The sequence below is a fragment of the Glycine max genome, chromosome 13 (assembly GCF_000004515.6).
Source record: "Glycine max cultivar Williams 82 chromosome 13, Glycine_max_v4.0, whole genome shotgun sequence".
NCBI classification, from domain to species: domain Eukaryota; kingdom Viridiplantae; phylum Streptophyta; class Magnoliopsida; order Fabales; family Fabaceae; genus Glycine; species Glycine max.
Genome location: NC_038249.2, coordinates 31,912,956 through 31,935,263, shown reverse-complemented (window position 1 = coordinate 31,935,263; position 22,308 = coordinate 31,912,956). Strand labels below are relative to the sequence as shown.

The 22,308-nt window shown below is 32.4% G+C and overlaps 2 protein-coding genes across 6 annotated transcripts; one reads left to right on the top strand and one right to left on the bottom strand.

Moving 5' to 3' along the window:
• Positions 1–1,899: 1,899 nt before the first annotated feature.
• On the bottom strand, positions 1,900–8,238 carry LOC100816140 (F-box/LRR-repeat protein 4). Of its 4 annotated transcripts, none has more exons than XM_041008259.1 (9): positions 7,816–8,238; positions 7,472–7,714; positions 6,879–6,963; positions 6,557–6,617; positions 5,926–6,111; positions 4,397–4,589; positions 3,420–3,496; positions 3,050–3,200; positions 1,900–2,513 (listed from the first exon to the last, which is right to left on the bottom strand). In XM_041008259.1, the coding sequence occupies exons 1-9, from the start codon at positions 8,080–8,082 to the stop codon at positions 2,214–2,216; spliced, it is 1,563 nt and encodes a 520-aa protein (XP_040864193.1). In that variant the 5' UTR covers positions 8,083–8,238; the 3' UTR covers positions 1,900–2,213. The 4 variants fall into 4 exon arrangements, with proteins under 4 accessions (XP_040864193.1, XP_040864194.1, XP_003542901.1 ...); XM_041008260.1 differs by having other exon boundaries at positions 5,926–6,039; XM_003542853.5 differs by having other exon boundaries at positions 6,557–6,963.
• A 4,696-nt stretch (positions 8,239–12,934) lies between these two features.
• On the top strand, positions 12,935–22,069 carry LOC100815605 (calcium-binding protein 39-like). 2 transcript variants are annotated; one of them, NM_001254651.2, is made up of 11 exons: positions 12,977–13,304; positions 17,164–17,328; positions 17,413–17,531; positions 18,742–18,816; positions 19,396–19,489; positions 19,594–19,653; positions 19,931–19,996; positions 20,087–20,185; positions 21,156–21,200; positions 21,547–21,649; positions 21,791–22,069. In NM_001254651.2, exons 1-11 carry the CDS (start codon positions 13,182–13,184, stop codon positions 21,859–21,861), a joined length of 1,020 nt encoding a protein of 339 aa, NP_001241580.1. In that variant the 5' UTR covers positions 12,977–13,181; the 3' UTR covers positions 21,862–22,069. The 2 variants fall into 2 exon arrangements, with proteins under 2 accessions (XP_006593468.1, NP_001241580.1); XM_006593405.4 differs by lacking the exon at positions 21,547–21,649 and having other exon boundaries at positions 12,935–13,304; positions 21,791–22,065.
• Positions 22,070–22,308: the final 239 nt, after the last annotated feature.

Genomic DNA, 22,308 nt, shown 5'->3' with positions numbered 1-22,308 from the left:
TATTTATTTTTAGTTCTAGACTAAAAAAACTTCCCCACTCAATAGCGGGAAAGTGAGGGAGGAGAGCCATTTATTCTTTTGTTGTAGTTTTTAAAAAAATATAATTTAATATTTAACTTTTTTGATTAACTTTGATTTTCTTAATGAGTATACAAATTCAAAATACTTGAAATTTTTTACATGTTTTTCTTCTGGACGTTTAAACCACACATTTCTTTAACTCTATTTATTTTAATTCTATTTGTCTTATCTCACATCTCCTTATTTCATTCTTCATTCAACACAGTGTTAGACTTCCACCCAATTTTTCTTTTACTCTTTGACTATTTTTTATATGTAAGGTCGGGTATTCTGAATCCGGTTCACGCCAATTTGTTTAAATTTGATTAAATGGACTATAATCTAAACTCATTGATAATTCACTAAAGCCTGGAATATTTGTTAATCAGAATATATTTTATGAAGAGTATATTTAATTTAGTTTTTCTTAAAGAATACTGAGTCATTTTTATTTCTTAAAGAAAATAAAATCGAAAATTTGAAATTAATTATACTTATTTTATTCTATATTTTTTAAAATTCTTCACCACTTAATCATGTGTGTTCCTCTTAAAATTTTATGTTTTTCTTAATTTTTTTTACATTATGGATGAAGGCATTTCTTTGAATGTGAAGCACACGTGCATCTTCTACTATTCACTTCTTTAACCTTTAAAACTCAAATATTTAAGACGATTCATGCAACTTTGCAAATAGAGAATATCGAAATATTTATTACATGAATCTCCTCATTATCTTTTCATTTTCTCATAAATTCCCCATGAACTAATATAAATATCAGTTAAAACAATCATATAAATACAAATGAGTTATAGATTTATCAGTCTGTAATGTTTCTCCTTGAATGGTCCATCAACTAGATCAATTGCAAGTTTTCTTGCCCTATAAGGTTTAGATCTACTAATACCTTCATTCCAACATTTTTTTATTTTATTTTCAATTCTATGAAATATCTCTCTCTTTCTCTACATACGTATGTACTAATGTAACCAAATCTAACCATTTATCCCCCATACAATTTTCCATTCAATTCTTGGTATTCAAAATGAAGAAAGCTCTTTTATGAAGATATTGAAAATCAAAAGTGAAGCATGAACTTGTGATTTTATAACTATCTTTTCTTATATTTCTAATTATTAAAATGTGGTATGATTATTAAATTAATTATTTATTATATCTCACTTTAAACCTTATAAAGTAAATATTACTGCATGTTATGCAACAATTAATTTGACAATTCTGTAATTATAGCATACAATACTGATAGAATAAAAAAACTAATAAAAAAAACTCAAAAAACAACTTTTAAACTATTAGTGATAGAAAATGAAAAGCAATGGACTATAATATAATGGAATAAGATGGATTGGAATGAAATAAAATTGTTGGTCCATTGTTTGAATATTTTATATATAATGGAATGAAACAAAAATTTCATTTCATCTTTTTTAAAAATTGAACGAAATGAATTATAACTTTTTTGATTGCTATATGATTGTCATATCATCTTTATTTTCAATCTATTGTATTTAAGAAACTAGTGATTAAGATAAAATAGTTATTTTACAATCTAAAATCTTTTCTCCATCAAGCACACACCGTAACAAACTGGAAGAAAGAAGATTAGGGTGAAACAAAGAAATAGAATGGATCATGATCAATCAACTTTTCCAGCATGTCTAATTCCAATTTTTATAAATCAAACAATGGAACAACTTTCATTCATTTCCATTACATCATCCACCACCAATCCAAACATATTAATATACTAAAACCTTCTATCTTTAATGAGCACAAAGCAATGAATTTCTTAAGGACCAAAACTATAAAATAAATATATTAGAGAGCAAAAACATATTTAAGTCCTTTCTTTGAAAACAAATGATAAGTTACTAAAAGCAACACTTATTTACCTAGACCTATTGATTCCTATACTTTTCACTTCTACGATAAAATAAAATCATGAGTCACTCCTGAATATGTACAAGAAAAAACCTCATTCACCAAGGGATTGTAAGTGGTCCAGTGAATGAAGGTGGTCTCTAGTACATGCATCTTACTATTGCGCCAATTGTCTTAACTTGTTGTTGCTTTATTTATATTTAAATGTAGAAAAAAAAAACTTGGAGGTGTACATATACACCGAAGGAGATCTAGAGGTCCATGCACAAGTAGGAGATGACTGAGCCTACTCGACGCTGAGTACGTTGGCTAACCTTCCACTTTTCAACAAGAACCTTTTTTATGTTGGGACAACTAGAAACCACAGTTGCTACTCCAACTGAAGTTACACCAGAGCAATAAACCATGTGGCATGACTCAAGCACTGTGCAGCAACCTTTTACAAGATGTGCTAACCCAACATCTGTTATTTGTCGACAGTGTGAGAGTACTATTTCTTTCAACAATGGACAGTGTTCTCCCAATTCAGCCATAGCTATATCACCTAACTTCTGCAGTTGTACAAAACAATAAAAAGGTATGCATTACCCTCAACTTTTATATACGCGAAAACTTGAGCTCATTCGTAAACATAATACATGAAATATTTTTTATAAAATGTAACAAAGACAGTAATCTTCAAAGGTGCTCGCCTCAAAAGAAAGAGGAAATGAAATAAAATTACTACATTGATAACTAGATGTAGGAATAGAAAATTTTATCAATAGTAATAATTAATGATTAATTTACTAACAATAATTATGTTTCTATGACACTATTGAAGTAACATCCATCACTTCAGAGAATATTCATGCTAGTATATATTCTTAAAAGGGTTTTGATATTGAGATGTCTCCTTTACATGCGAATATTTATGTAGTCTATGTGTTTCATCAACAATGTTTTAATAAAAGTTATAACTGAATCAAGAAAGCACAAAAAATTTCAAAAAGATGTATCATAAGTAAAATGAAAACGATAAAGGCTATAATAAACTAAAGGAAAACTACATTGCTTTGGGTATTAAAAAAAAAAGTAGTATACACACCTGCAATACACTCACATCCAAATAACATAGTTGAGGGCACCCCCTTGCAATGGCTATCACTCCAGCATCTCCAATTAGATGGCAACCACTAACATTCAGATAATGAAGGGAACAACCCTCAGCTATAGCAATAAGAGCTCTGTCGCCAACCCTAATAGTTTATCAAAGAGATTAAGGTCAAAATCATCCACAATGAACGAAACAAAAGATTCAAATGTAAACTAGAGCTTGCAAATAAATGCAAAAGGAAAATACCGAAGAAAAAATGTAATACAAACTCCCTAACAACATAATATTATAGTAGTATAAAATAAACATCTGAGATTTCTGCACAAAGGGAGAATAAATAAAACTGTGAATAAGGTTTTACCTATCACAAAATCGAATGCTAAGATCTGTTAGCAACTTACACTTCTCACCAACAGCAATGATCCCCTTGTTCCCAATCTAATACATGTGGTAAAAAAAGAAACATAAGGAGAAAGGACAAAAAAAAATTATAACCTGATATAAAACATAAAATAAATATAAAGTATAAATAGTAAAAAGTTGGCTTATTGTTTTACACTGGATGTATAATAAACATTCATGCAAGTATTACACCACTTTTTTTTTTTTAAGATAACTATTATACCACTTTCAAATACTTATATATCCCTCACTTTCATTAAAGAGGAAAAACAACAGTACTCAGCTTTAATCATATCATAGTGTGAGGAGAGAAGGGGTGGCTAGAGTTGGTGTAACAAGTAAATAATGAGTAAATGCATATTATATTAAAAGTCAATAACAAGGTACATTGTTGCTTAAAATGAATGAGAAGCACTGGACTAGGATGCAACTAACTTACACAATTGACATGGTCATAAAAAAATGATTAAATATGTAATCTTTTAAGAGCTACAAAAAAACCTGAAGGATAATGGCAAATAACCACAGCTTAGAATTCATTGAATTGTTTATGATAAAATATAGTGTATCTCTTTTATCAGAAGAACCTGAAAGTTTTGTTTTTGGAAATGTTTGACTAAAAGTAACAATTGGGCTTTGTTTGGATTGTGACGTAGAATTACTTTTGAATGTGAACCCACCAAAAGAACAAAAAATTATTTTAAAATATTTAACTATTATAAATAAGGACAAAATTGTAGAAGCTTGCATAACGTGTGCTAGTATTAATTCTAGTCAAAATGACTCAACAGTTATCCTAGGTTACAAGGTGCAAAATGCATTTTGAAAGTGAGTGAGACATCCAAAAAAAAAAAAAAACCCATCAATTTGAAGCCAAAAATTACACATAGAATGACATTTTCTCAAAGAAAACCAAATGCGAAATGCAGACAGTACCTCATAACAGCGACGAATATGAAGTTTCTTTAGATTCCTACAGCCACTAGCTATGCCACACATGGCTTCATCTCCAATGCTTGAACAATCTACCAATTGAAGTGCTTGCAAGAATTTGCATCCCTGTCCAACCTGGACAAGACCAGCATCACCAATTCTTTGGCAGTAAAGCAATGCTAACTCAGAGAGATGTCTGTGCAATAGAAAGCTAAGATTAGCATCACTAATGAAAGTGAGCTAAATATTCAAATACATGACCATAGCATGGATATGTTTCTGTCATATTTATGTTTGGCCCAACTTTCTTTAAAGCTCAAATAAGGGCTTTAAAAATAAAGTGGTTTTGACAATTTTAACTTAAAAATTACTTTTAAATTAAAAGCTTTGTTTCAATGTCCCACACTGACTAGTTCAAGATGAGAGGGAAGAGAGGCAAAGGTATGTGGCTTATTTTTCAAAGCTACTTCAGTTAGCTTTTTCATTAAATCTACTTTTTCCTGGCTTTTCTTTTATAAAAATTAAGCTCTTGAATTTTTTAATTCTCAAAATGTATTTGATTCATCTCCTTTAAAGAAGAAATGCAAGAAAAGAAAACTGGACCAAACACTACCTTAATCTTTTTTTATATAAATTAAAAACCTTAACTGGTGTTTGTACAAAGATTGATAAGAATAAGATGGATTATAAGAGAAACTATGAAGTTCCAACAAGCTTGATAACTAAAATACACAAATCAAATCCCCTACGTCTAGTCAAAACAATTTTTAATGATGTTTTAACATGTGTTGTGAATTTTAGCCAAATGTTCAAAAGCATGCGGTTGAACGAGTATATTGTCTTACACCAAAATGAGACTCTTAGCATCACCAGAGTGTTCAGAGGAAAGGTTGTTAGAAGTAATCTAAATGTTCACATTCTTTGCATCAGAAAATAGCTGTTACTAGCATCAACAGGGCACACAACAATGTCAGCGGGAATAGTCTGACATTGAGTTTGGGAGAGGTAGATTTGTGTGATGTATATATGCACTGCTGTGAATACATATACATACATACATACATAATAAGCTTTTAAGAATTCATGTACAGCAACATAGGTTGATAAGAATATAGGCATGCAGTTACACAGGCACACAACAATGTCAATAGGAGCAGCATCTCCTGTTCACATTGAGTTTGTGAGAGGTAGAAATGTGATAATTTGTTTTTGCAGCTTCCACTAGGAATACTTAATCAGATTTTAAGAATGCATTTACAGCAACATAGGTGGATAAAAATATATGCATATAGTTACACACACATACAAACATGAAAAACAAAAATGCATGTAAGGAAAAGCAAGACACCACAAGATTAATTAATTATCATCACAGATGTTGGATAGAGAAACATAAAATTCATTGTGTTTCTTATTTCAAGAGCAGTTATCCAATTCCATGTCCTGATTCTTTCTTAAATGAGGAGTTTGTTGCATGCAAGAGTTATGCATCAATAACATTTTGAGACAACTTGGCATAATGAAAAACATACTGGCAGGATTTTCCAACAGATTCTAGCCCCAAAGTTCCAATATTGTGGCATCCATTCACTTCAAGATGAGTAAGTTCCTTGCAGCCAGTAGCAATTACTTCCAAACCCTTGTCACTGAGGAAATAGCAATCACTTAAAGTCAAGTTCTTTAACTTCTTACATCCATTCCCAATAGCACACAAACCCCTGGATGTAGACATTATTAAAAAAAAAAGTATTACTAACTAAAAAAAATTGAAAGAATTATTATCAGAATGCAAAATCAATAGTTAGGGACATGAAAAAATAGTGTCCAAATGTACACAACTAAAAGGTTGCACCCTTAAGGATCATGTAAAAGGAAAATTAAAAAAATATTACAAACGCAATCAAGACTCACCCCACTAGATAGGCTTGTCAAAATGGACCAATTGACGACATTGGACTTTATCAAAAAACAGAATTTAAAAAAGATATTAAAAACAAATTGAATGCCCCTTTTGAACTGATCAACACTACAAATGGTTGATCTAAGTCACAAAATAAGAGAAATAGGCAATTTGTACTATGCCCAGTGCATGTGATTGTTTGTGAATTCAAGCATAATCAAATGAAACAAGTCCTAAAATGTAATCCTGAGAAAGCAACTCACTTATCAGTAAATCTCTGAAAACTATATAAAGCCAATAACTCCAAAGACAAGCAGCTAGTGCCTGCAACATTTAGAGTATCATCTGTAAGATTAATACATTGCAGCTTTAGAACTTTCAAATGTGGACATCCTTTAATCACAGCAAGCACCCCTTTATTATGGATGAACTCAGAGTCCAATGACAAGGTCTCAAGGGATCTGCACTGTGATCCCACAACTTCCATTGAAACGTCAGTTATTTTGGCACAAGCTGCTACTCCAAGAGATTTTAACGCATTTCCCACACCCAATGCTAATTCAACCAAACCATTATCAGTCAAACCTTCACAGAAACGCAGATTCAAATCTTCAAGTTGTTTGCAACACTGTCCAATAGCAGCTAGACCTTGATCTCCAACATAGCAACCCTAAAAGAAAATCTCATTGATTAAAATGATGAATAAGCATAACACGTCAAGCTACCCATAGAGTTTTATCTATTGATAGAGTGACAAGGACAAAGATGCACATGCACTGATAAGATAAAAGGATATTGGTATCTCAAGTTCCAATGCCTCACAAGACAAACTGAGTTTGCAAAAGCATCCATATTGATTCCAATGGAAACTTTCAAGCCAAATGTAAGTTGGCAAACATACTTATTAAAAACAAACATATAATCAAATTGAGCTTAGTTCACCCAAGTTGAAGGAGACCAAACGCTAAACCAAACATAGCCTAGACCTTCATTTCAAACTTCAAAGCACACACTCACATACTTAGAATTATTATTATTATTGAAAAGCTAAGCAACTTCACTGATGTAATTTCACAACAAGGCTAAAAACACAGCGTCAACAGCTTCAAACCAAAATAGATAAACACGACAAAACAATTGCAACGGCAAACCAAAAATGAACAAAGCAAAACAAATACCTGCAAGTCCAAGGATTTCAAAGAAGTGCATTTCCTAGCTAGGGATGACAACCCCTCGCTAGTGACGTTAGAACACCAAATTAACCTCAGCTTCTCGAGCTTGGGAAAGCCTTCGGCGAGAGAAGCCAAACCAGAATCAGATAAACAGAGTGAATCCAAATCGCTCTGATCAGAGGCAGAGCCGTGCTTATCATTCACGTCGTGCAGCTTCACCGAGGAATTGCCGCTCGAGCGTCTTCTCCCCTGCGTAAAACGAAGGAAAAGGAAACAATCAGATACAGAAATTAAGGAGCAGAGAACAGAGAGAGAAATTTGGGAGTGAGGTAAGGGAAATTAGAGCTTACGAGGTGAGCGGGGATTGAAACAGAGAGGCGCTCATCGATGTGAACGGTGGTGATGTTGGAGAATCGCGCGGCGAGGAGGTGGATCAAGAGGTCGGGGGAGCCGGAGGCGCCGATGCGGATGGCGGCGCGTGTGAGGCGCTCGAGGCGGAGCCACCGCGTGCAGACGAGGGAGCTGGCGTCGCGGTTGGACTTAGAGTCCAGGCGGCGGAAGATCTCAATGAGTAACTCGTCGGGGAGCAGCGTGTTGATCCAATCGTGGCCTCGCATCGAATCGAGTCGCTTCAAAATTCCAATGATTCAGATTTTGCCAAAACGAACGTTTCGGACGAGGTTTCAGCAAGCGCCAGAAGAGCAGATCCAGTTGCGTACGATACGGTCCTTATCTGTGGGTGACATTTTGCCGGTTCCTTTTATCCCTACCTCTCTCCATTTTAAATATAAGGTTAATTAAGTTTTTAATACTTAATTTTCTAAATTTTTTTTTTAAAAATATTCTTTAAAGAATTTTTGGATATTAAAAATACTCTTTGTTATTAATATTTTTTTAAGTAATGAGTTATCTATTAATGATTATAAATATTACCATAGATTATAAACTAAGAAAATGAATTATGATTCTATGTATCACATCTTTTCTTGAGTGGTTGTTCTAGGTTTATATTAAAATTTAATATTAATCATTTTTTTTCTTTTTTTGTATTTTAATGTTATAATATTTTAATTATTTATCTAAATATAATGAAATTTACGTGGCATGTATAATATGTATATGACTATGACATATACGTTTTATTCAATCCATCTTGTTTTCTTATATTTGATCACTTAACAGAATATGTTAACACATTAGTTGCAGAGATTATTTTTAATAACTATAAATTTTGTAGGTGCAAATTTTTTTTAAAAAATAATTTAAGAACTAAAAATTCAAAATTTATAATTTGAGAATTAAAAACTTAATTAACGAGAGAGATTGTCATGCAAAAACAACTTTCTACTTTTTAATTATTATAAATTTCAGTATTTGAGAGGGAAATACTTATTTTCCATCACTTTTTTAATTAAATTATTTTTATATTTTAAAATTTAAATTAAATTATATCAATTTTAATTATGAATATCCTATTATTTTTAAATTCAAATTCAAATACAATCTATTTTGTTATAAATTTTAAACATTTATTATCCTTAAAAAAATTTATAATTATTATATTATGATATTATTTTAAATCTAAATCAAATTAAACATTGTTTTATATTAATTTAATTCCTTAAAATAATTTAAATTTATTATTATTATGCTAACAAAACTATATATATATATATATATTATTTATTCAGTGATTAAAACAATATTTACATTTTTTTTACAGTAACTATTTACATATCTTATTATTCACCAAAAAAATTACATATCTTATTGATCGGTGTACGTAATTAGGTTATTAATTATTATGTTGGTGAGAGCAATATACAAGCTAGTGTATGTGTATGATTAGATTATTTTTTCTTGAATTTGGAAAACACTTTTGCTGAGGTTTTGTGTGTGAATTTTTGCTGAGCTTTACTTTCCTTCGTGTATACAAAAAATTATCAGCATATCGTATAAAAGATTTAGAAAAATTAAAAGATTTTATAAACATAAAATATAATATTATTATATATTTTAATGCAAAATTTAATAAAAGTTCTATATATTATTTTTTACTAAATAAATTAAATATTATGTTTTCATAATTTTTCAGATATTAAATTTATTTAATTTATTAATTAATATTTTATGCCATTAAAGTTTAAAAAAGATTTGTGTGAAGGCAGTTGAAACTTGGATTGGATAGAGTCCGTTTTGACCTTTGAGACGGCTAATTCTCTAGTCATGATTTAGTGATTGGTTTTTTTTTAAAAAAAATAATCATTCTTATCGTTGAATATATAATTCGTTGATAAATGCGTCTTTGAAATATAAAAATATAAAATTTAGTGCTCAAAAGTATAAAAAGTTTAACAAATATATGTGGTTATTAATTTCAGTCCAACATAGTTAAAATAAAATAGACAGACATAGCGGGGTGAATTTGTCCTAACATGACCATTTCTAATTGTCCATTTAGGGATATATTTGTCATATAATATTTTTTTATTTTTCATCTTCGAGATTATGAATGTGTAATTCATTAACAAATGTGTCCCTCAAAGATAAAAATACAAAATTTAGTCCTCCAAAGTATAAAAAGTATGACAAATATATCTGACCGTTAACTTTTATCCAATCAAGATTCGAATAAGTGAAATATGAGATATATTTATCTTTTAGGGTAATTTGGAAAAACTTGTAATGATTGGTACATTATTACAATGTTTTATTTTGGTAAACTGGTACAATAATTATTTTGGATAATTTATATCGTGACAAACAAATTACGGCTGATAATCAATATTATCGTTATTATTATGTTTGTTTTAAATTATGTTTGCCAATATATTTTTTAAGTGATTATTGTAATGTTATGCTTGTAACGATAAAAAATGACAAAAATTTATCCTAAAATTATATTTTACCCTTAAATGAAACAAAATTTTGGGTTTAACAAATTAGTCCAATAGAAACATGTTGATATTTAGGTCCAATAAAGAATTATTAACATTTTTTGTCCAATAATGATGACTTATTAATATTTTTTGTCCAATAATAATAACTTATTAATATTTTTTTGTCTAATGGAACGTCGATAGTTAAGTTTAAAAAATAAATTACTAACATTTTCTTCTAATAAAAAATGTTGATATTTTCATTCAACAAAATTTATTGACATTTACGTCAAAAAATGATATTTTACTGACATTTTTGTCCAATTTAATCAGCATGACCATGTTTCAAGTGACAAATTTGTCTTTTTGTGTCACATAGGTTATTTTATTAACGGTTACGGACGGAAGTTAATGGTTAGATATATTTGTCACACTTTTACACTTTTTGGGATAAAATTTTGTATATTTTCATTTTCCACTAAAGTATTTGTCAGCGAATTACACGTTTAGGGACAAAAGTAATTTTTTTTTTATATTTTATTAATTTTATAAAAGTTGAAAAATAAATACTATAAAGTTTGAAATTAAATTTTTTTTCTCTTTAGTTGATTGATCATTGAAGTGAATCCTTATCCTAGGTAATTTGTTCTTTGAATTACACTATTAACTTTTCGTGCATGCCAACTTTAAAAGTGCATGAAGAATAAAATAGAATTTACCGTACACTAGGAAGCTTGCATCTTGAATGCCATAGTCTCACGGTCACAGCAATGGCAAAAGTGGTTGTATCATTTACTTTCATCAGCTGTGTCATAATTTCGGGACCAGTTCTCCATTTATGATTTTATGTGCAGTGAGCATTTCGTGAATTACGCTATTAACTAGTAAAGTTATTTTATTAACAATTGTCCTAAACATATCAATTAAGGAATTAATAAATGAAAAATAAACTAAACTGTTCAATCCAAATTTAAAGTGTATGAGTGGAAGGAGAGATAGAAAAAATAAAAAAAAAGGAAAAAAAAATTGTTGAGTGTGACAAATGATAAAAAGAAAAAAATATATAGTCAAAATGGGATGGAAAAAAAATTGAATGTACGAATATAATAATCCTAATTATAAAAGAAAATATAGAGAAAAAAGGTTATCCATGTAAAAAGTTTTTTAATTATGGTAAATTTTTTGATTTTTAAAATAATTATCTTAAAGTAATTTAAATAATAATTTATGATTAAATGAAACTGTAAAATTATAAAAATATTTTTAATTATTTGATTTAAAATTATTGTTAACGTTTTCTTTAATTGAATAAATAAATTATTTTTTTGTAATGAACATGAATGGCCAAAAGAAAGAACTACGGTACAATGAGATGAGGAGTAGCAACTTCAAGACAATTAACCAAGAGCAACATTTGCAAACAAGGAGTCATTGTTCAAACATCAGAAAATTACTCTCTAAATCAAAAAGGGTAACGAAGCCAAACTACTTGGACTAAAATAAAACTACCAAATAAGTTGGCTGAATATATAAAATTTATCTGGTCACATGCCTATTAATTTTGCCAAGTGCTAATAATAACAATAACATTATTTAAGGTTTTAGACTATGTTTGGGTTAAAGTTTGGGATTTTATTTTTTGTGAATTTTAATACAAAAATTGCAAAATTTAATATACGAGTAAAGATAAAAAAAAATTGTTTTGAGAATAAAAGAACTTTTAAATTTTTATAATTTTAATTTAAATATGCATTAAACATTTTTTAAAGTTTTTATCTAAAAATTGAAGGCAGAACAAATTTTTTTACAATAACACCAAGTGAAATTAGATCTCCTATACAACTTTTTCACTTGTTTTGACTTTCCACAGCTCTTTGAAAAGTTCCACAATCCCTTATCTAATCAACACCTGTAATTTCTTTGCAATTCAACTCCTTGCAAGTGAGGGCATCTTTATAGATGGTTCATTCATATTTGAATAATGTTACAATTGTTTTTTCACCGTTAAGGAGGTGTAAGAGAATAGGTAAATTTAAACAAGTATTGCATGTATAACCAACAACAACAACAATTACTTAAAAAGAAGGGGGGGTGAGGCATTTTACGATTTGTATCATTTTGATGCTCTTAGCATCGTAGCGCCAAAAGCTTAATTTTGGAGGGACCATAGGCGATTGTCTCTCCCCCACTCCACATGGATAAAATAAGAAAATACGAATTTTATTTTATTTTAAGAAAGCAAGTCCTAAAAGCTTTCAAAATCCCGTCAAAGAGAATAATAAAATTTTAAAAATTATATTTGTTAAATATTATTATTTTATTTTTTTTTATCAATTTATCTAAAGCACTTATAAACATTTGTTATATTCTTAATAAGCTTTGAAGAATATTAAAAGTATACTTTCTAACATATTTTTATTATTTATTAAAAATTATAAATACTAGTATAATTCATTAAATATAAAACGAGGTTAAATTTTCTTATAATTTCTAATAAATTTTATAAAGAAATATCATAAATTTGTGATGAAAAAATGCGTTAGAAAAAAATGTTTCGCTAAGATTTGTGTAAGCTTTATAACGTTGTCTTGACTGTGAAAAATAAATAAGAAAAGGAAAAGGAAAAACAACCCTGGCACTACGATTCTATCTCTGCGATGATCGGGTTCATTATTGTTGGCGATGATGACTCATAAATCACAATCATGATGAGTAGTTGAAATCGAAAAGAGAAAAAAAGTTCAAAAGAAGAAGAAGGAGAAGAAGCGCTATACCAGCAGCAGCATTTTCTTTTCCATTTCCAACATCAACAGCGAGAGAAAGGATCATCGATCATCATGTCGTTTTCGTTTTTCAAGGCTTTGAGGCCTAAAACGCCGCAAGAGGTGGCCAAGTCCATCAAGGAGAGTCTCATGGCCCTCGATACCAAAACCGTTGTTGAAGTTAAAGCCCTTGAGAAGGTAAGTTTCCTCTTCTTCTTCTTCTTCACCCACTTACCCCACGTTAGATTCACTCGCGTAATTACCACCCTTTTGATCCATGTTTTCAATGCTCTATCTGGGTATTCGTTTTCTCAGTTAAATTTCCGGTCTTCAATCGTGGGCATGTCTTAAAATTATCGTAACTGCTCCTGCAAATTGTTCCATTTTTGTGAAGTGTGTTTTGTTCTGTAAAAAAATAGCCTTTTACATGAAAACTAGTCATTTGTGCATGTAACTTGTTGTTATGTGAGTAGTTTTGTTCGAGAAAAACAACCGTGGCGGAATTATACTTAACAGAAGAGATTTCCAACCTGTAAGTGATCAATTTTTTAATTATGTTATGTGTTTCCCAAATGGGGGAGGGTACTATCATTTTAACTCATGAAAGCTTCCTATTAAGCACCAACAATGGAAGGAGGAATATCCGAATGATATGTTCTTAGGTCTGCTTGAGCCGAACTCCAATGGTATATCGGGAGGGACTCCGATGCTCAAGTCAGTGTTTGTGGGAGAAGAGGACTGTGTAAATTTAGGGAGAGTGTACCTGATGCCTGTATGGCCTAATTATATCATTCTCCTATAGGCAATGTGTTATGGAGGGAGTAACACGGCAACCACCATCAGATACAATACAACCAGGCACGATAGGAACAATCACTAGCATACATCAAAGGCCCACTAGAAAGATCACCAAATCTCAGCACCTAAGGGATTTTGTGTAATCCATTATGTTAAGGGAATGCTGAGGTGGCAGGACTAGGAATATTACTGTCTGATACTTGTCTAAATTTCAGTTATTGCTGTCTGAATTCTGTTATTGCTAGAATTCGTTAGAATTCTCAAGAATCCTGTTATCTTCTTTTCAAATCACAGCATCATTGATGCATATATATAGGAGTAAACATGAATGTATTGGATAGCAGAAAAATAATACAAGTTTCTTCCTTATCTTTCTCTCTTATGGAGGTTCCTAGCCCTCCAAGCTAGGCTGTTCTTTCCCCCCAGTCTTGCATTCATAACATTTTGGTGCTTTCATTGAGCTCCAATGGGTGCCTTCCATGACTGCCATGCCAGCCCACACCACCCACCAAACCATCTCTTTCCATGGTATCCTCTCCACACAGCCATCCACCATCAATCATTTCTGCAAGATCCATTCCTTTCGTTTCATCACACACATTCTCCTTATGTACATCCAGCTCAATCCTTTTGGATTGATTTTGAGAGCACCCGCAAACGTTTGCTAGGCTTGTTCGGTACCGAGGGAACTCTTCCTCCATCATCTCCCACCTTACCCCTGAAAATGGAAAGCAATTTTCACGTAGATGTTGAGGATTCTAGCAGCAGAGGAGACATTGTGGGACAGCTTGTAACACCACTTCACTCTGCCTTGCCTCTTGAGAGCATAAACAACTTCCATTGCGATAACAGTCTTCCTCCTCTCGTGCTCGAGGTAGGGAACCATGCCGACGAGAAAGCCCCTTGTGACACCGTGGAGGAACTTGTCCTTTTGGGTACGCTAGAGTTGTCGTCCAAGGTGCCCCCTCTGCCGATGACACAAGTTGCGGCGCAAGTGGTTTTGTTGTCGTTGCGACCAGTATCGGTGCCAGAGTTCTTGTCCAAGCTGCCCCCTCTGGTGACGAAACACGTTGGGGCACAAGTGGTTTTGCCGGAGGTGTTTCACACTGTCCACCAACATTACCGCCATGGCCACTGCAACATGATCTCCTACGGCAGCGTCATCCTGCACGGCGGCCGCTAACTAGTTCTGCCTCCGTGCCACTAATATACATTCACTCATTCCTACACCCATTCTAATTTGGGATCCAGGTTCAATCTTCCTACAGCCAACACCTTGAGGACAAGGTGTTTTTAATGGGTCAGGGAATGTTATGGAGGGAGTAACACGGAAACCACCATCAGATACAATACAACCAGGCACGATAGGAACAATCACTAGCATACATCAAAGGCCCACTAAAAAGATCACCAAACCTCAGCACCTAAGGGATTTTGTGTAATCCATTATGTTAAGGGAATGCTGAGGTGGCAGGACAAGGAATATTACTGTCTGATACTTGTCTAAATTTTTGTTATTGCTAGAATTCGCTAGAATTCTCTAGAATCCTGTTATCTTCTTTTCAAATCACAACATCATTGATGCATATATATAGTAGTAAACATGAATGTATTGGACAGCAGAAAAATAATACAAGTTTCTTCCTTATCTTTCTCTCTTATGGAGGATCCTAGCCCTCGAAGCTAGGCTGCTCTTTCCCCCCTGTTCTTGCATTCATAACACAATGGTAGTTTTTCTCTCGATGAGGCGAGGGAAATGCTTCCAAGGTTAATCACATGAAATTTGGTGCCTTCAGTTTTTGGAGGTTTTTCTCAGTGCTTCGAGGCTGTGTAGAGCTTGGTGCATCATGAGGTTCTCAGTGTTGGGCTTTACAGACCAACTATCTAATCTGACAATATTGGGCCTACACATTGGCTTGATTCATAATCATAGGCCCAAATTCACAACAGAGGAACTCTAATGGTATATGCAGGGACTTTGACACTCAAGTCAGTATTTGCAGCAGAAAGAGAGTGTAAAGTTCAAGAGTGTACCTGAGGCCTGTATGACCTATTTATCTCAATTTCCTGCAGGCAATGATAGTGTTTATGACATGATGAGGCATGGGAAATGCCTTCAGGGCTGATCCCGTGAAATTTGGTTCCCGAGGTTTTCTCATTGCTTTACGACTGTATTGAGTTTGGCATGTCATCATGAGGTTCTCGATGCCTGGGCTTTATGGGCCAGCACATTGGTTTGATTCATAATCATAGGGCCCAAATCCTCCAAAGAGGGAGCCTAAACACTTCCTAATAGAAATTGGCTCATTTACTCCTTCTGTGTTGTTGATACGTAATTCTCTGTGTATAAGGTTCTTTTCTGTGTTTAAATGGGATTTGGTGTCTATCGAATAAATGCATTTTTGTTGAACTAAAATAATTGAAAACTGTTTAGAGAGCAAAAGAAGCTACAGAGCATTATGCTGGTGGCTTCAAGTATCTATTGCTGCATTTAGTTGGGCTCATCTCTAGTAATGGTACATATAATGGTTGCAGAATATGAACTTGGCAGATTCAACACTCTTTTAACTTATATAGAGTGGGCCCTTTCCCCATTGATCCTAAAAACCATTTCATACAATTCTCGCATTGGAATAGCAAAAGATATATAGACAAGAGATGGGCAGTGCTTTGGATAGCTTTATCCATGACTATTTGGAAGCATAGAAATTCAGTGGTTTTTAATAACCATATTTTCAACCCCGAAAAAGTCATGGATGAAGCTTTATTCCACACGTGGTCATGGTTAAAATGTATGGACAAAGACTTCCATATTCATTTCAATCAATGGTCTACTAGTTTGAGGGAGGAGTTGGCTTAGGGGGTTGGTTCCTTTTTGGTTTCAGCTAATGTGATTATGTAACTTTCAGATGGGTTAGGCAACTTTTGCCTTGTACATTTTTATCCTCTCTGCAGTACACCTAGTACTGTATTATATATAATATATAATACTGATTTTTGCTGTGCAAAAAAAAAACTTAAACTCTTCAATGTCTGGTTAATCATCTAAGAGGATTAGGTCTGAGAATTCACACTCTCAATGTTTCTTTTATCTTAGGCATGCTTCTAGTTGTTACCATTTTATTGTAGATATTTATTCTGGAGAGAAGCAAAATGAAGAAAGTGTTTGCTTCAGTGATATGATATTAAGCGTTTCTTTTAGTTGCAGTTACCCATTAATGGATTACTGATTTTTAATGCCTTTTATGCTTTATTGTAGGCTTTAGAGGAAGTTGAAAAGAATTTTGTAACAATGAGAACCATGCTTTCTGGAGACGGAGAGTCAGAACCAAATTTGGACCAGGTTTCACAGTTAGTGGAGGAAATCTGCAAGGAGGATGTTCTCACTCTTCTAATTCACAAGCTGCCTATACTAGGATGGGAAGTAAGATTATCATCAATACCAAGCTCTACCATTATTAGTTGACTTAACTGGTTGCTCATCATTGGTTTGTGAATTTTGATACAGGCAAGAAAGGATTTAGTCCACTGTTGGTCGATATTATTGAAACATAAAGTTGAGACCAATTATTACTGTGTAGAATACATTGAACAACACATTGAGTTACTAGACTTTCTTGTTGTATGGTAAGCTTTTTACTGCTGCACCTTTTTTCCTACCAATTTTGAACTCCTTTTTGTTCACTTCCCTCTTACCTCTTTCAATTGTGGGTTTTTATCTTTTTTATTTGTATTCATGCTGGAAAACTAAAACTGATGCTCTAAGACCTAAGCCAATTGAAAATGAGAGATTTTGGTTTTTCTTTATTTCCAAGATATGATCTTGGAAAAAGTTGGATTACATTTGGAAATTATTTTAGTTCTTGAAACTGATATCACAAAAATGAAGTTACTCTGCCATGCTGTTTATGCCATGAAATAGTTTTTCCAATTAAGAGTTGAAAATAAATGCCAAGGTTCATGTGAGATTTTTTATGGGCAGTTCACTCTAAGAAAATTATAATATTATAGGTGTAAAATATTTTTAGATGTAGAATTGATACTTGATAGAATAATGTTGTTCTATGTTGAAAGATTTTGTTAACAAATTGATGACCTTTTTGTCACTATTGCTGTCTCCTCCTGTCTGTAGTTTTAATTTTTTTAGAAGTATTAGTTAACAATTTACTGCATTAATGTAATTTTAACATTGATACCTTAGAATATGTGTTTCTTCTGTTAAAGCATTTCTGAATGATATTTCCCAAAATTTGGAGTATAGAACTGAACCTCAATGACCTTACAAGTGAAATCAATGTTGAAAACAAATTTTATTGCTATTGTAAAAGATTGGTTTGGAAATTTATATTGGAATCCCACAGTCACTTTGAGATGTCCAAGGTTGGTTCTCAATTCCTGTTTAAAAGAGTTTTTGGAATGCTTTAAAAAAAAATTCTTGCAAAAACCATCGTGAGAAAAGGGATTTAGGCAAAAACAGATAGCACCTATTTCTGATTTTTCATAATTTATTTTCCCTTAATCATATAATTTGACCAAATTATCCCTAGAGTATTTTTGAATTGTGACATAACATGCCAGGTATTTTGTCCTTATTTCCTTTCATCAAACAAAAACAATTTTGCTTGCAACTTTATAAACTGATTCTTGCCAAATGGTTTCCCTTAAAATCAATAATTGCGAAGCTGAGTTTTTTAAAATCAGGTATCTTAAGCAATCTACAGCACATTTAATTTCACTGCCCAATAAGTAAACAATTTCATAGTTATGTGATCAATCTTCTCAAATATGATAAATTTAAACAGTTGCTCAAAACATCTCTATATGTGTTTCCAAGCAGCTATGATAACAAAGATATTGCCTTGAGCTGTGGCATAATGTTGAGGGAGTGCATCAAATTTCCATCACTTGCAAGGTAAGATATCTTGGGTTGTTGTTTTTGGTCTTCTTCCTAATTTTTCATATCTTTGATATCTTCCATGTTTGTTGTGGGCTCAGATTGATCATGCCAAGATTTGATGTGCATTTTTGTTACTGGAATTGTTTTATTGGGCTTAAAGTGGATTAAATAAGAGATTCTTTTATATTATAAGGGAAAAAACATAGATTTTTCTGCATTATCACAATAAATATAGTGCAATATGTTGGCATAATTGCAATGCTTGAATGTGGTTCTGTTAGAGCTGGCATTCTTGTTAATTGTTGGTGTTCCAGCCTCCAAGATCGCTATGGGTTTCTATTTGTAATTCCATACTTACATTACAGTCTTAAGGAGATTACAACAGGACAATTTCTTGAGGTTGGGCTTGAGGATGATAAAATTCATTTCTTAAAGGGATTGGGGGGGGGGGGGGGGTTTAAGTTATTTTAGAAGTAAAAATTTAACAGATGATTATCACTAATGTGCATTTTGAGTCTGGTGTTTGTATATAGTCTATTTAGAAGCCAAGTCAATTACACTGTTTTAACTGTGTATTTTTTGAGTGTTTTTCAGATACATATTGGAATCTGCAAGTTTTGTGCTGTTCTTTAAATTTGTAGAGTTGCCTAACTTTGATGTTGCATCTGATGCATTTTCTACCTTTAAGGTCAGATCAGAATCATCCCCCCTTTTAATTCCCATTATTGGTCTTACTGATGATTTTAAAGTTCTACATGACACTTCATACATTCCTATGGATATTCTTTGCAGGATCTTCTTACTAAGCATGTAAACGTGGTCTCTGAATTTTTGACAGCTCACTATGATGAGGTTTGTTTCCTCCTTGACATATTTATCTGATTTGGCCATATCAAGGCAGCACTTTTGTGCTGATTGAGAAAAAAAATGTTTATCTAATATTTATACCCCAGGAAATCGTTTGGAAAATAAATTCATCGATTAACTGTTCTGTTCTCTATGATATAATTAAGTGTTCATATCCTCATATTTGAACGTGTACATAGTGCATATTGCAAATTGAATGATTGGTGTGGTTTTATCTCCCATATTACATTTCAGCTTTTCTAATAGGACTTTATGTTCCCAGTTCTTTGATCTATATGAGAAACTCTTGACATCTCCTAATTATGTCACAAGGAGGCAGTCTTTGAAGGTTTGTTCTGGCAACAATTTTCGGTGTTTTTGTTTCCCAATCATAGTTTTATTTATGTGAATTTAACAATTAAATTTCTATGAATTTTAGCTTCTCTCGGAATTTCTTTTGGAATCTCCTAATTCCCAGATAATGAAGCAGTACATCTTAGAAGTTCGTTACTTGAAAGTCATGATGACATTGTTGAGGGTATAACTTCTCATAACCCTGTGTAATTGTATCATATTCTCCTTTCTACCCATTGACTAATGGGCATGCTTACATGATGCTCAGTTTATGTGTTTACTTGCTACACTATTCATGATATATGCAATATGCTATGCACAACTGAACATTTTCCTTGTTTCTGTTAAGTGTTGTATAGCTTGGTTTCTCTGTTAGCTGTAATTTGCACATATAGTGAAGAGTATTTTATCTTATCTCCTACCTCGGTTTTACTTTTTTTTGTTTTATATCATTACCATAACCACTTGCATGTAATTTCTCAGTTCCAAATTTCTGTGGTATGCTTTATCTCAAATGATTTATCAAGTAGAGAAACACTGTTTGAACACATTTTCTTTTGATGATTTCATAGTTGATTAACAACATCTGGTCAGTTTGGTTATATACTTATATGTAATACTGTAATATTATTAGTGTGAAAATTGAAATATACACCTGAGTCTCATTAAATGGCGGAATGGTGTGGCGGATTTTTTGTCAACTGCTATAGACAATTTGTGAAGGAAGGCCCGCCATAAGGTGCAATGGTGTGTTTATATGGCAGAGTTTTGGCCTTCCACGATGTTCTGCCATTGATAACACTGACTCATGTACATCATTTTCACTAAAAAATCACAAATATAAGTGTTTATGGATGTTGGATGGTAATGAATATTTGGAAATGGAGTGCCAATGAAATTTAAAAGGTGAGGATAATGCAGATAAGGATGTATCCAAGATAAAGTTAAACTAGCACCTATTTAGGAGATAGTGGTGAAAATTTTCTAAAGGTGGTTGGTTCATGTGAGAAGAGGACTAATTCAGTGAGAAAGGGGGGGGGGGGGGTGGCTATGTTATGCTTGTTTTTTCAAGTTTCCATAAAAATCATTGCTTTTTTTTTTTTTACCTTATCTTCTGCTAACTGTGTTTATTTGTAATATTTGGGGTTGAGCAGGATTCAAGTAAAAATATTCAGTTATCAGCTTTCCACATTTTCAAGGTGAATTTTCCCTCTTCATGCTTTTAAGTTATACAATGAGCTTATCCTTTTGTGGATGTAATATTCGAACCAGATCGTGCCTGCTAATATTTTGTAAATGGGGGTATCCAATCCTCTTTGTAAAGTTTGGCATCCGTTGAGAACTGGAGAAGTCTTGTATTTACCATGTTAGTAGCAATGACTTGGGAATTTGGTTAATGGCAGATTACATATATAAATTGTTTTAATGCATTTAATCTAATTGACAAAGGTTTTTATTTTCTGAAGAAATATACCCTACAACATAACATTTTGTTGTGGAGATGATCATATATTTGTTTTGATCTTTTCTCACGTGTTTATTTAGGTTTTTGTTGCTAATCCTAATAAGCCTCGCGAAGTAAAAATTATTTTGTCGAAGAACCAGGAGAAGCTACTAGATTTGCTTCATAATCTGTCCCCAGGAAAAGGTTATAACACGTTTAGTAATTACTTAATTTGAAACCTACGATTACATAATGTTGTTCTGAATTTCCATTTAGTTTCCGAACCCTTAAATAAAAGTGTTCTTCTATAAGTCACAGGTATGAGCTCTTTCACCTTTTTTTCAGGTTCAGAAGATGAACAATTTGAGGAGGAAAAGGAGTTTATCATCAAGGAAATTGAAAGACTATCGATCTAAGTTAATTTTTTTTCTACTGCAGCTGTGTGTGATTTTGTAACAAGTCCTTTTGTGACCTGTATATCCAAAGCTAATTTGCTGCAAGGATTTCATGTTTCTGTTTATAGGAAACATAAAAGGTCCATGAGTTTTTATGTGGACAAGACACCAACTATGTGTTTGTAAAACAAACTGAATTAAAATTATCGAGCTTTCATACTGGTATAGTGAAGATGCCATTGGGAGTGTATTTGTTGCACAGATGAACTAACATTCTTCTCATCATTCTCAGTTCTCTTTACAAAATCTAACACCCTTCATGAGGTACATTGTTACGAACAGAGGACACAGACTTTGTTTCGAGGACAACAAATTCTGTTATGACCTATGGATAGATGGTGATGGTGCTGTAATCATTGTTGCTTCTTCCTATCATACATCAAAGGATTTTCTGAGAAGTTTTAACGA